Below are 15,397 nucleotides of genomic sequence, written 5' to 3' on the forward strand. Positions count from 1 at the left end.
CAGTAATAGTTTGATCAATGTATCTTGTTGGCACAGTTGCTATCCCAAGGCAAGTCATTAAATAGAAAACAGAGCATTAGTTGTCTCATGTGGGCAGAGGGGTCAGAGATTATTCTCGCTTCTGTCTTTACTGTGTGTGTGCACATGTGTGATCAAAGGCAGGCTCTGTGTAGAGGAGAGCCTAAGCTCTGGCCATAGGGATTTAACTAACTGAATGATAGTGTTCGCTATGAACGTTAATGATGTTCTAGTATTAACTTAAGATGCTGTGTAGTTTTTTTCACGAGTGCATTTATGCTGTAAATTGCACAAACTGCATACACCTGCTGTACGTTCTTCTGTATAATGTCCTGTAAAATGATTTGTTCAATATGCAATGATAAATGTTCTCACAAATATGGTTATAGTGTTTACCCCATTGCAAACTCATCTTTTTTGCTCTCCTGTATAATCAGAACCCAGGTTATGCCGGTCGCCAGGAGCTTCCTGAAAACCTGAAGATCAACTTCCGCTTTGTGGCCATGATGGTTCCTGACCGTCAGATCATCATAAGAGTAAAACTGGCCAGTTGTGGGTTTATAGACAACATGGAGCTGGCCCGCAAGTTCTTCACTCTGTACAAGCTGTGTGAGGAACAACTCTCCAAACAGGTAAAACCATGAGTGCAAAAAAAACATGTTTTCGCAAATAAAATCAATATTTGACTTTTTTTTCTCCAGTATTGCTCGTTATACATTTTTTTTGAAGAGTGCAACATTTCTGATTTCAAACATATCATTTTTTTAATATTTACATTTACAATTATTTTAAGATTATTACAATAATTTAAAATGCTTGTTATTCAGGTTTGAAACATTTCCTGATGAATGACATCTAAATTGTTATCTGTGATTGTCCAGGTTCACTATGACTTTGGCCTACGGAACATCCTTTCAGTGCTGCGAACACTGGGAGCAGCCAAGCGAGCCAACCCCAGTGACACAGAGTCCACCATCGTCATGAGGGTCCTCAGGGACATGAACTTATCAAAGCTGGTCAGTCTAGAATAGCATAGAATACAATAGAACCTAATATATCATCTGTTTTGCAAAAATTGAAGATAGACTCACCAGAGGATCAAAGATAGATTTAACACAAGTGTTTTTTGCACATTTATGTCTATCTGCATGTTTTTGTTTGTTAGATTGATGAGGATGAGCCGCTCTTCCTGAGCCTGATCGAGGACCTTTTCCCTGGTATCCAACTTGATAAAGCAGGCTATCCAGAACTAGAGGCTGCCATCGACTTACAGGTAGGGGAGGGGGTGAGGGATGAGTTTGTGTATGTATGCCTGGGAGAGAGAAATGGCAGAAAGGACACAGACAAAGGTAAACAGAGTTTAGAGAGAGAAATGAGGAGGATGGCTTTAATCCGCCAAAAGACTAATGGACTGTTAGACAGCTGTATACAGTATTTCATGTCACTTTTAAATGCCTCCAGATATAGCACCCAAAGAAATACGAATGGGTCACTTACCATTAAAGAGGACAAAGACGTGAAGTATGTGCCTTCATTCATCCATGTTCAACTGGTAAATATTTGTACACTGTTATTATGCTCCGACAGGTTGAGGACGCAGGTCTGATCATACATCCTCCCTGGAAGCTGAAGGTCATCCAGCTGTTTGAGACTCAGAGGGTCCGGCATGGCATGATGGCCCTGGGGCCAAGTGGGGCTGGAAAGACAACTTGCATACACACATTGATGAAAGCAATGACAGGTAGGTTTTAGTGCAAGAGATAGAAACAAGATAACTGGCAGGCATTGAACAGGTTTGTCTGTGACAGTCAAAACCTCACAAGTTGTTTATAAGTATTTATTTTGTATGCATATTTTTGTTTTAATATATTTGAGGTGTAAGATATACTTACAAATGTCAATAAGTGAATCCAATCCATTTTATTTCTATAGCACATTTAAAAACAACAGAGTTGAACAAAGTGCTGTACATCAATGAATGTTTCTGTCAATGTCATTTCTCATTCCTAGAGTGTGGTCAGCCTCACAAAGAAATGCGCATGAATCCGAAAGCCATCACAGCACCTCAGATGTTTGGTCGATTAGATGTGGCGACCAATGACTGGACTGACGGCATCTTTTCTACACTTTGGAGGAAAACCCTGAGAGCAAAGAAAGGTAAGGCTGCTTACTCAAAGGTGGTTGCCTACTTGAAGGTGAGCTCTGCTGACATTAACAAATAATATATTACTTTGATGAAAAACACTTGGAAATAAGCATTTATTGCAGAGACTACTAACGCATGTAAATGCAATCATATTTTACGTAACTTTGAGAATATCTAATTTTTGTAATTGTTTGGTGATCAATTTTAAATTGGCAGACACCAAATAATGAATATGCATGCTTTAGGATTGACCCAAATATCTTCAGGTACCACAGGTGTGGTTCGTAGGAAACTCAACAAAAGCTACAGTAACTTTTTAACTGGCAAATGAGAAAATATGGTTCCATAGCAGCCCCCTGTCTGTCGAGTAAACGTAAGAGTGATAGGGAAAACAAAACAGGGACCTCCTGATTCAAGACATTATTTCTCAAATAATGAGTTTTTCTCTTTTCCTTAGGGAAACCAGAATGTTATTACGTTGCAGAGAAGTTTAATTATCATGGGACCTGACTGCGTCTATAGTTCAAAGCAGCACAAACAGCTGTTTTATCTTCCTGCTCAGTTCTAACACTTCATTAAAAATGTATGTATGGATTGCTATGCGTATACATTATGTTTGCTTGCTTTTATGTTTGCAAAATATGCATCTGATGTACTCAGTTAAAGTTATTGTGCATTTTGGATGCATTTCATACTGAATGTTGTTGAGCAGACAGGAATCCAGCTTAGAAAGTAGATTATTCAAGGTTTTGTCTCCTGAGTGAAATATCTTAGAAGAAATGAAATACTTTGTGAAAATAGGCAGTATCCATATTGTGATTTCTTGTTTCTTACTTTAGAAGAGGAAGTCTAAAGGGAGGACATGATTTTCATGGGATGGCACACAAAACTGTCATGTGCTGCGGGCCTGCGGCACAATATATATCAAACAGCAAGGCCAACAGCAATGCGCAAAGACGCACACGTATCGCAAATACATACACAAATAAAGGGCAACATAGAAACCACTTTTGGAACATTGTGTGCGTGGCAGCACAAACACTGGTAAATCACGAGCAAGGCACACTGGTTAAGGATGGCAGCTTCCTCATTGTTGCACTCTGAGAGAAAAAGTAGAGACGGAGACGATGAACTGTTTAGCCCGCCTTGGGCATGGTTTATTTTCCTATGCACTGCAGGTGCATCCTTTCACTCAGCCGAGCTAACTTAGAACATTATTTTGGCCAACTCTGCATCTTTGTGCAGCGTACACTCAAACAGCGATAGGAAGAGCCCACTGCCTGACTCGGACATGCTGTGGAGTGAATCGTGGTCACCTCTGAGAGGGAGTTGGTTGACAGCTAAAAAAGCTATAATATCAACGACAGCTGACACGTAATAACGGTTCCGTGCCAGCTGATCTGCACCAAAGTACTAATTTCCTTATTTGTTTCCTGGCGTATCTAGCTCTCTCTCCACAAACTCTCACATGAAATGTGTTCTTTTGATGCGGCATGCCTTAGCAGTCCTTTATCAGTCTGTAATGCGTGTTTCCAGTCGCAAAAATCTTTGACAGTAAAAGCCACATCAGATGAAGACGTATTTACTTTAAACTGTCTACAGAGTATTCAAGTCATGGTCTGTTGTAGTACCATGCAGTGGCAAAAATGCGCTTCTTTCCTGAAAACAATCTCCCTGGATAACGATCCAGTTTCACCTGGTTGGGTTTATTAACCCAAAGATCATTTGGGGCTGTTGGTCTTTGAGCGGTTGCTGTCCCAATAGTACCTGTTGATGTGCTGCAAGGTAGCGTCTGTAGTGGAGGCACCGGCACGGGGAGGAGGAGGAGGAGGAGGATGCTGCTGGGGGGTGTGGTACAGGGTGTGTGGCAACGCAGGTGGTGATGGTAGGGGCACAAGGAGCTGTGCCTTGGAGGACAGCGTTGGCGGCGGCCACCTTGATGAGTCAAGGCTTGGGCTCGCTAACTCAGCCCCGGGGTTTGCCGAGGTCAAGCTTGTGACATTAAGGCGTGCTGCTGCAACGGCAGGTGCAGGGTCGCCAGCAGCACCATCGGCTGCAGTTCTTTCATCGCTATTTCGTTTTAATAAATCCTTAGACCTTTTAAGCCAATTTCTGATGTCCATTTTGTAATTCAAACAGAAATGGGAGTCTACAGAATGCACAATAAAGAATGCACAATAAACAATAAACAAATCCAGAATAGGCGGCAGAGTGTGACGCTGTGATTGGTCTAAATGTGGACGAATCACAAGTCACTACAGACACATGAATTTATTTGACGTAGCCTGCGATTTTTTTCAGTTACTATCTGACATCACATACATCGTAGCATAAAAGTTCACAGTGTATTCATAATAAAAAAAAATATATTTTTGAATTTTTATAAATAATACAAATCGTGTTTATTGGGGGAGGGCAGGAATGTCAAATGGGAGGGCCTGGCCCTCCCACGGCGCCGGGCATGCCCTAGGGGTCCGCGTACCCCCATTTGAGAACCACTGATGTAGATAAACCAAAACACTATTTTCTGTCTCAGGTGAGCACATCTGGATCGTCCTGGATGGACCAGTTGATGCAATCTGGATTGAGAACCTAAACTCAGTTTTGGACGACAACAGAACACTTACACTGGCAAATGGAGACCGTATACCCATGGCACCCAACTGTAAAGTGGTTTTCGAGCCACATAACATTGACAATGCCTCCCCAGCCACTGTCTCACGCAATGGCATGGTGTTCATGAGCTCTTCCGTGCTCAACTGGAGCCCCATACTGGAGGTGAGTTAACTGTTTAAATATAATCTTTTGTTTCCTACACAGAAACATTAAGTTGTGGTTCTTATGTTACGGTATATAACATATTATGAAAGCAAAATGACTAGATCAAAACTAGATCTGGGACACATTTGGCTAGTCGATGCACCCCAGGGATATATAATATGCCTATTCATGTATTGTGTGTTTAAAATATGGCTTTAACAAAGGCAATACATATCATAATCACCATATTAAAAACTCTGTTTAACCTAGAGTTGGATCTGACTATTCATACCGCAAGATCAATTGTAATCAGTTGTCTTAATTTAGAGGACTTGACATTTCTGCTGCATCTAAGAACTAACATCACACAAGCTGGGCTTTTTAACAGGACCTACACACTGTTGTGTGAGACTAATGTTATTTACGTCCTCTTGACTACAATGATGTGATTGTTTTGCTCTCTTTCAGGGCTGGTTGAAAAAACGTGTCCCCCAGGAAGCAGAGGTGCTGAGAGAACTGTTCTCCTCCTCCTTTGCTGAGCTCTACCGCTTTAGTGTGCAGTCACTAGAGTTTAAGATGGACATGCTGGAGGCCTTTGTCATCATGCAGTGCATCAACATGCTGCAGGGACTCATACCACAAAAGGTAAGGTTACAGCTGTTCTGAATTCCCACCCATGGGACCGACTGTACTGCATCTTTTAATGATCAAGGTACATCCTACGCTCTAAAAAAAATTGATTGCTGGTATGAAAGGGAGAACTCAAATAAATAAGACATTTTGAATCATTTGCTGTTCTTAGGAAAAGACAAAACTGTTGAATGATATTAGTAAAACACTTATTGTTGGATCTGTAATCCATCATATACTTTAATTACATCAGGTTGTGAAGTTTAAACAGATGGTAGCTCGTTAATGCAAAGAGAAGGGATCCAATTAGTGCATAGTTTTCAGTCCAATCTAAGTGAAACTTTTTATAGTCATACAGACATCACTGGTTGAGCTATATGAGTCCTCCTTGTGCCCACTATGCATAATAATAGGTTTGTCTTTTTATCGTGTTCCTTTTAAAGGTCATTGGGTAGGTAACTGTCAACACAACAGTAATACTGTTGATGAGTAATAATTAGACGAGTTAATACACACTCAAATGGTTTATGGCATAATTTCTCTGTAGATGAGAACACTGTGGATTCAATACATTATTTGAGGGTCTGTGAAACTTTTTTTAAGCATCTATTATGACCATGTCAGATGTTTTATGCACTTTGTTACATACTGTAGTAGCTGGAACTCATCAGGTTCATACTTTTTTCTATAAAATAAACTTCAGTAGAAGGTTAATGTGGATGCTTTAACAAAGTCCTTGATCTAAATTGACTGTTACTCTACAGGAGCAGTGTGGCGAGATATCCAGAGAGCACCTGGAGCGGCTGTACGTCTTTGCCCTAATGTGGAGCACTGGAGCATTACTTGAACTGGATGACCGGAGGAAGATGGAGATCTGGCTCAGAGGGAACAACGATATCCCTCTTAACTTGCCAGACATTCCTCCTGACAGCGACAACACCATGTTTGACTACCATGTCACAGCAGATGGTATGCATGCATAAAATTAAAACAATTAAAAACATTCAGGAAATATTGAAGCTGCTTCTTGACAAGCAGACGCATCATGCCTCATGTTGTTCTATATGTTGCAGTAGGTGTCAGTTTTTCAAACCTTACTGTGAAATTCATTTTTAATTGGACGACAGTTTGCACATGTCATATTGTGTACTAATCTGTCTTTTTGGTGCCCATTTCTTCTTCTTCTTCCAGGTCAGTGGGTCCACTGGAGCACCAGAGTAGAGGAGTATGTTTATCCTTCAGAATTCACCCCAGAGTACAGCTCCATCTTGGTGCCCAATGTGGACAATGTTAGAACAGACTTTCTAATACAGACCATCGCCAAGCAGGGCAAGGTGAGTTTGCTGAAAGTATAGCTGTGTACTGCCTGTCAGAAACAAAGGCTACATCCATTAAAAGACCCTTTAGGATAACTTTAGCATTATACATTTTCATCGACTGAAACCTTGACTTACTGTATGTTTCAAGGGACTCAAAAGGAGGAACAGGCACATCTAGAATATACATGTATGTGTTCATAGCTTATGGTAAGGGTGCTGTAGGTTAGCGGCCATTGAAGGTGTTCTCCATTGAGTGTATAATGCTTCATTAATTTCTGGATACAGACGACACACATGCACACATTTCAGATCAATAACATGGTAGCATGGCTGGATGCAGCAGAGATTTACTAAAAGACCATATTTAAAAAATGGTGGTCGATACTCTACTTGAAAGCCCATTAAATGCTTCAACACTTCGCATTCATCCACAGTGTGTGTCTGTGTGTGTTTGGATGCATGTGTGAAAGAGTCATTCAGATTCAAAATGCCACAAGAGGAAAGTAGGGAGCGTCTGTATGTTAGTGTATTTGTAAAGAGCTGCTGTGTGTGGGGTTGATATTTCATTTAGGAAGCTCTTACATTTCCATTTACTGGGTAAATCAGCTTTTTTCAGAGGCTGATGGATATAAAGTGTGCACCAAATATGTACTAAAACCAAATATTATTTTAATATGTTAAGCTGTTACGAAGGGTAGACGTTGAAGATGGCTGATACACAGGCAACGACCTTCAACCCCCAACATAGCGTTTTATGGATCTTTAAAAAAATTGATTAGCCAATCACTTCAAAACAAAAAATTGAAAAACATAGATTATTTTGTTATTCCTTTTTCAGTTTGTTCTTCTTTCCTGAGGTGTCTTTTCTGACCTAAGAGTCCTATTTAATGCCATAGCGAAACAAATGCCATATAGTTTCAGTCAACAGTTTAAATCTTAAGATCAACATGACAATGAACTGCCATTTCTGTAGTTAATTTTGTCATAAAAAGTCATATTACATTGTATGAAACATTACATTTCATTACTTTACTACGTTATCTGTGCATATAGAGGACCGGACACAATACATCTTTCATTTTTGCTAGGCTGTTTTGCTGATTGGAGAGCAAGGAACAGCCAAGACTGTTATCATCAAGGGCTACATGTCAAAGTATGATCCTGAGGCCCACATTGGGAAGAGTCTCAACTTATCTTCTGCGACCACACCACTCATGTTCCAGGTAAATTAGAACTGTCTGTTAACTTTCCCCTTCATTCGTATACATCTTGATGTCTCATTTTCAGCCATTTTCAACTTAAAGTTGATGCACTACACCTGTGTTAACTCTGACTAATAATGTGCAGGGTGGAGGACGGACCACAGTCTTATTCTTCCACAGTTGCATTGATTGAGCTGTTTATAACAATGTTTGTTTTTGGAACTTACCAGATCTGTCCTTCACTTTTTGCTGTCTTTTTCATAACCATATGTCTTGTCCTATTTTGTCCTTTTTTTTGTCCTATTTTGTTCTCTCTTCTAGAGGACAGTTGAGAGCTATGTGGATAAGAGGATGGGGACAACGTACGGACCCCCTGCTGGCAAGAAAATGTCAATTTTTATAGATGACATCAACATGCCTGTCATCAACGAATGGGGAGACCAGGTTAGGGGTCATTTTAACCTTAATTAATTAAATGAACTACTAAGAGTATATTTTCACTATCTACCTCAATTCATGTTAATGAGTCTAGTTTTGTTCTTTGAATCCCACGTAGGATCATTCTATCATCATTTTTTTATTGCATTCATACATTTTTTTTTTGTTGCACATTACTGATCTATTTAAATGATGCAAAACAATTTACTGATGATAACAGCAAAAAAGAATAAACTAAATAAATAATCATTTTCTTGATTTAACATTGCTTTTTGGCTCTTCATCATAGGTGACTAATGAGATTGTCAGGCAGCTGATGGAGCAAAACGGGTTCTTCAATCTGGAGAAACCGGGAGAGTTCACCAATATTGTGGACGTTCAGTTCCTAGCTGCCATGATCCATCCAGGAGGCGGTCGTAATGACATCCCACAGAGACTGAAAAGGCAGTTCTCCATTTTCAACTGTACCCTGCCCTCCAACACTTCCATTGACAAGATATTTGGTGGGTAAAAAGAATGCAGTGGAACCATTATTGAGGCATGAATTGAATCGAATTATTTAAATAATATTAAGGAATTTGTATAAAAAACGTATACTACAGTACTAACAAAATGGCATACATTATCTACTGTGTCATATGCCTTTGATAAATATACATGCCTTGGTAACAATGCCACCTTTTAACTGACAAATCACCTATAATGTAGGTGTGATTGGCATCGGCCACTTCTGTGCACGTCGTGGATTTGCCAATGACGTTCGTAGCACCATACCTCGTCTGGTGTCTCTGACCCGCCGGCTCTGGCAGTTGACCAAGGTCAAGATGCTTCCAACTCCGGCCAAGTTTCACTACATTTTTAACCTAAGGGATCTGTCCAGAATTTGGCAAGGCATGCTTTATACCAACCCTGAGGTGGTCAACTCTGTTCAGGTAAGAAGTTTAAAATATACGTTTTTTTTTTTTAAATCTAAAATGTCATATAATTAGGGAAAGTTACACAGCTAATAAGATTAAGATAATATATAGAAAAGTTCAACTGACAATACAAATACTATAGATAAGCCTAAATTAAGCCCCTCACTGCACCGTGAGCCCTACTGCTAAGAACGTATTGTGTGTGATACATACACAAAGTATATACTGTATGATTAATACTCCACATATACCAGCCTTAGATTAGATAGATTAGTTTTGAACAGGTTTCTGCAATGCTGTAATATTATTCCTCCCACTAGACTTATTGCATGTGAGCGTGTAAATGCAGATACATGTATTATAGACTGCAGTAGTGTAAAGGCACTTACAGAGAATGATGAAACCCCTAATTATATGGTACAGCTAATGTAGGAATTGAGAAAGATAATTGTCTTTTGGTAGGGAAGAATAAACAATTCTAGCAATTTAAGCTCGATTCTTGCTGAGGTGGCAACATTGCCTATTGTTTTGTGGCCTCACTGAATAATAGAATGCAATGAAATATATCATCTACCGCTGCCAAGGGTCATGGCAACTATGTTCAACATCCCTGCTGAGGCTTTCAACTCACCTCAGAAGAATTATGCTGTGTCTCTTAATTTGGATATATCCTGAAGTGCACTGTTCACACACATACTTGTGTACATTTGTTCAGGGTAGTGTTGTATCATTGGGCACACTGGAAATGAAAATTGTCACTGTTAGAAAGCTAGAGTTATGTATAAATTGTTAAGGGTTCCATACTCAACTTTTCGACCAGTATGAGTGCACATCCTTTTGCCATACTTAATGGTGTACATGCACCTATGTAAGGAAAATAGCAAGTGCAACTTCAGAATTACCAAAATTGAAACTCAACACGAGACTGCAAGATTCAAGTGTTTTAAAAAGACATGACCACTCAGAACAGAATACATGACAGTATTGATTACCAATAAATGAAATGTTTACTTCATCATTTTGGCTATGCTATCTGAACTGAATGAGCTAATTCATAAGCAACACTCGCCTATCCCGCTGTCTTGTACTGCCAGACACTCGAGAGACTAAACAACCAAAGGTTTTTGAGCTTACTTTATTGAATAGGAACATTAACACAAATGCTCATTTCCAGGTGCTGCTGGCATTGTGGAAGCACGAGTGCAGTCGTGTGATAGCTGACCGTTTTACCATGCCTGAAGACGTGGAGTGGTTTGACCACGCTTTGGCAGAACTTGTAGAGGAGGAGTTTGTCGAGGACAACAAGAACATAGCGGATTATGGAGAAGGACTAAACAGATTCTTTGTTGACTTTCTACGAGATGCACCTGAGGCTACAGGTACCGATCAATCAAAAACATACAGCACTGGAACATTTCAGTGCAGTGTTTTTGTCCCCTCTCAAATAAAACTGAAATTTGCCTGCTGTTTGTGATCATTTTAAAATAAAATCTTTATTTTCCTTACAGGAGAAGAGCCGGAGGAATCAGACTTTGATTTGCCCAAAGTGTACGAGCCTATCGAATCGTTTGAGAGTTTAAAGGAGCGCCTTAACATGTTTCTGAGCCATTATAATGAGAGCATCAGGGGTACTGGCATGGACATGGTCTTCTTTCAGGATGCTATAATGCATCTGGTCAAGGTACTCAAAATATACTAATCATTTACCCACGTTGGTGTGTTTTTAAAAATGAAGAAATCTTAATATTATCAGGATGAAAGTCACAGGCTTTTTACGTTATAGAACAGAACAGAAAGTATAAAAGTGTGTGTGACGCCATGAATGCATACAAAACGATATGTTGTCAAACTCAAAACTATTTCCATTGAAGTTGTGTCACTGGCCACTGTTCATTTTCATTGAATGCTCAGACACCCTACAAGCCCCAAAAACAGTCATTCCAGTTTAACTTTGTGTATTTTTATTTTTGTAAACTTGTTTGCTTTCCCACTTTCAATCCCACCATATGTCTTTCTGTCTCTCTTGCTTCTTTTTTTCTCCTTCACAGCTTGTCACATACAAACTCTCCCTTTTTATGAATCCTAGTTCTATGTGTATGATGGGTTTTTGTGTGTGTAGGTGTCGAGGATAATCCGGACGCCTGGAGGAAATGCCTTGTTGGTGGGTGTTGGGGGTTCAGGCAAACAGAGCCTGACCAGACTGGCCTCATTCATTGCTGGATACAAGATCTTCCAGATAACTCTCACACGGTGAGGCGCACATACAATAGAAAAAAAATACATCATTTTGATTTCAATAGGTTGAATTGTATAGGTTCTTCTGTTTAGTCAAGAGATCAAACGGAAACTTGTGCTCTGTGTGCAAATATCTGATCACCATTACAAAGTATGAATATTCTGTCTCATTTCTGACATTTGATAAAGATTCATCATTCATTAATCAGGATCTGCAAATCAAAAGGAAGTTCTGAAAGATGATAGTTATTGTTTAATATCTTTGCAGCCCTGGCCCCTCATCCATTGTGTCTTCTCTTTGACACAATATAATTGTCTCCTATGAGAGTCTCTTCAGTGCACTTGATTGATCAGAATAAGAAAAACGCTCCTTTGCTTTTTCTGTGTCATTTTTCTCTGCTTGCTTTGGCTTACAAATAGCCTTTCTCATTGTTCTGTGTCTCACTCTGGACTCTCCCTTGCTCTACCAACCCGTCAAATGATTTTCTCCTTAAGTCCCCATGTTGATTTGTCGCAGTCTTATTTTCCATATGCTCTCTGCCTCACAGATTTTAGTGTTTGTAATATAAATGACCATCTCGACTCTGCAGCCCTACTTGAAGAAAACATGGACCATGTTTTCTTCTCTTTTTACACAGTTGCCTTTTCCATGCAGGGCCATACTCTGTTTCTCGTGCAGACACAATTTGATTCTCTGAAATCTAACTTTTACGTTGATTTCAAGTAAAAACGATCCCTGCTTTTAAATGTTGTCATTTTAAATCTGTTCTATTCTGTTGATGCAGTTTGTCACCAATGAGTCATGCGATTAATTCCATACATTGATAATCCACTTTCACTCTTCATGTATTTGATGCATTCTGTTCTTTGCCAGCTCATACAACACAGCCAACCTGATGGACGACCTGAAGGGTTTGTACAGAACAGCTGGCCAACAGGGCAAAGGCATCAGCTTCCTCTTTACTGACAACGAAATCAAAGAGGAATCCTTCCTCGAGTACATGAACAATGTCCTGTCATCTGGAGAGGTGAGAAGCCCAAACATGCCACAAAGCCACACATACATGATTTTTGTGATATACACTTTGAAAAAGTGAAAGCAGCTGGTGTTTGAAATCAAAAGGTCTGTTGCTGTGAAGTAGGAACAAATAAACTCTTAGGAAAGATACACAAATGATAGTGGTTAGAGATAGGCCATTGTAAGTCTCTAATGTTAGCAGTGTAATTCATAAGGTGGGGCAAATGGAAACTCAGAACAACGCAGAGAGAAAGTAACCCAGAATAAATAATAAGATACGTATTTTTCAAAGCTATGTAGTCATATAATGTAAAGATTGTTCTAAGAAGTGTGTATACTACATATTTTTCTTCAATATATTTTTTGTATTCAAGTCTTGCTTTTGAGAAAATGTCATCATTAAGAGTAGTACTCTTAAGAAGTCAACTATAAACAAGTATTCTCTTTTGATAAATGACCTGGCACACTTGTTTTTACAGCTGAAACATTTTTGAAAATCATAACACACTTTATCACGAGGGATACAAAAAGGTGCACTGACTCATACTTGCATGAGATCTAGTTTGCCCCAAAAGAAAAGCTGTAATTATTGTTTTGTTGTGCTGTTGAAACTGACTGCTGGCATTCAACCTTGAATAGCACAAACATTTATTATTGAGTTCCCAAGTAAAAGACAGCTCAGGCCAAGAGCAGAGAGAATAATTTTGTCTCTATTTGGTCTATGAGCAGTGAAGTTTATATCAAATTAAAAAGCAAATTGCATTTTCGTTGTCAATACGATAGCGTTTCATAATTATATTTGATTGATTTGGATGTAATGAATTGAAGCTGTTACTGGCAGGAAGATTAGATGCAGCTAGGTCCAAAGCACTTTTCCTGCTCCTGTAACTTATTTTGACAGACCGTTTGTCTTCACATTGTTCCAACATTACGAACCCTGTTGTGAGCGTTTGAAAGAGAGAATGACTAAATAACAGATGTATCAAAGAAGTTAACACAGCAACTGCTTTCTACTGTTTACTAACCCCGACTAAACATTTAATACTTTAATCACGCCTAATCAAGCTATTTAAATGAAATACAGTATCTCTTCCTTATATTTCTCGGTCAGGTTGCTACCCCTACTACTAAAATGTTAATTTGTTTAACCTGTTTGTCATGCAGCTCAAACTGTGAAGAAAGCACCCTGTCTTAAGACAATATCTTAATAGTAAGCAGAAAACCCATTTTTATACATTTCTGTTCCATTTTCCACATTTAGGACTCTAAAGTTGTTATCTATCATGCAAAATGCACTTTTTTATGTATTTTATACATAAATATGTGTCCCCGGTGTGCCAGGGAACTCATGCAGCGTCAGAAAATAAAACCCTTTCTCTTTTCCTCCGTACCCAAATCTTTTAAAAACGGGGGGTACAACGAGCAGATACAGATTTGCTGCCGATATGATGCCAAATCGGTGGCGGACCCACAAAAAGTTGCTATCAGAAACAATGCATGACGTGTTTTGGACGTAATCTCGTCTTTGTTTACATTAGCAAACCTCGCTAACACTCAGAGCTAACCTGTAGTGTAGGGCAGGGGTTCCCAACCCCCGGTCCGCGGAGGTGTTACTGCCGGGCCGTGAAATAACTGTGAGATTATCGTAATATTTGCAGAATTATAAGTATATGAAAATATTTCATCAAAAAAAAATTAAATTTTTTATTTTATTTTCGCACCTATAGGCTACAGTCATATTATTTCATCCAAAACATACAAAATAAGTCAAAATTGGTTAGCATAAGGTCTCAGCCTCTCGTGCGCAGAGAAAGTTACCGGTGCGCCAATAGGAAGTGGAGCACACAGGAGACAACCATTTCATCGCAGACTGTTATGTTTATGTGGGGAAATGGCAGTGCTGTGGTGACCACCTATTAATACACTGGGTTACATAATTCATACATGGAACTACAGTTGGGGGTATTGTTCCCACACGGACATGTTATGTGTTTACTATATATGTTGCGTGCCCTCCTGGCTTCTCTCTCTTCTTCCCAGACTGCAACCGGACAACATGACCTTAGTTGCTCTCCAATAAAGTACCCTTTTGCACCTCCATTGCACCGCCTCCGACTCCCTATCTCTCGGCACTACACTGGTGACCCTGACACGTCTCGAGAAGTTTCCGGGACGGACCCGAACACGGCAAAAAGAACGCAAGTTTTTTTCTCGAAATGCCGAGGATTTTTTGGAATCGTCCGTGGCTGCCACCGGCACGTGGACTGAGGCTCGGTGCACGCCCCTCAGAAGGCTGGGGACGTTGCTCGCCGTTCCCGCATCGGCTTTCCAACCAACGGGGGGGACGATGCACGACCTGCTGGGTCGACCAGCAACCCGATTGCTACCTCGTGGGCTTATTTCTTCGGGGCGTGCGGCTGTACGTCCCGGCTGTACGTCCCGGCTGCGCTGGCTGACGACGACTAGCGGCTAACCACGTGGGGCTAACGACGGCTAGCAGCTACCCATGGCTGCCAGCTAGCGGCTAACGGCTAGCTGCTAACGGCTGTCGAAAATTCATCGGTTAACATCTGACTGTTAACGATTTTTTCCGGTGCCGGAGAGGAGGTTCAACCAGCCGGTTGACCTCGTGTGGACACTCTCATTTTTTTCACCACCTCGACGGCGGTGCCAGACGCCACTCACGTTTTCATCGGTGCCTGGGTGGCGCACTC

The 15,397-nt window shown here is 40.2% G+C and overlaps 1 protein-coding gene across 1 annotated transcript in view; it reads left to right on the plus strand.

Annotated features, from left to right (window-relative positions):
- Positions 1-15,149, plus strand: part of dnah5 (dynein, axonemal, heavy chain 5) — a gene marked incomplete at its 5' end in the record, with an annotated part of 40,836 nt that extends 25,687 nt beyond the window's left edge. The window contains 18 exons of the mRNA XM_010770311.1: positions 456-650; positions 900-1,034; positions 1,184-1,291; positions 1,606-1,759; positions 2,029-2,175; positions 4,701-4,942; positions 5,393-5,569; positions 6,319-6,523; positions 6,746-6,888; positions 7,962-8,096; positions 8,397-8,519; positions 8,803-9,016; positions 9,222-9,445; positions 10,605-10,809; positions 10,939-11,111; positions 11,550-11,680; positions 12,540-12,693; positions 14,973-15,149. Coding sequence (XP_010768613.1) covers positions 456-650; positions 900-1,034; positions 1,184-1,291; positions 1,606-1,759; positions 2,029-2,175; positions 4,701-4,942; positions 5,393-5,569; positions 6,319-6,523; positions 6,746-6,888; positions 7,962-8,096; positions 8,397-8,519; positions 8,803-9,016; positions 9,222-9,445; positions 10,605-10,809; positions 10,939-11,111; positions 11,550-11,680; positions 12,540-12,693; positions 14,973-15,149 — 3,042 coding nt within the window. The remainder of the gene's footprint in view (positions 1-455; positions 651-899; positions 1,035-1,183; positions 1,292-1,605; positions 1,760-2,028; positions 2,176-4,700; positions 4,943-5,392; positions 5,570-6,318; positions 6,524-6,745; positions 6,889-7,961; positions 8,097-8,396; positions 8,520-8,802; positions 9,017-9,221; positions 9,446-10,604; positions 10,810-10,938; positions 11,112-11,549; positions 11,681-12,539; positions 12,694-14,972) is intronic.
- Positions 15,150-15,397: the final 248 nt, after the last annotated feature.

The sequence above is a fragment of the Notothenia coriiceps genome, unplaced genomic scaffold (genome assembly GCF_000735185.1).
Source record: "Notothenia coriiceps isolate Sejong01 unplaced genomic scaffold, NC01 NC01_scaffold00008732, whole genome shotgun sequence".
Taxonomy (NCBI): Eukaryota; Metazoa; Chordata; class Actinopteri; order Perciformes; family Nototheniidae; genus Notothenia; species Notothenia coriiceps.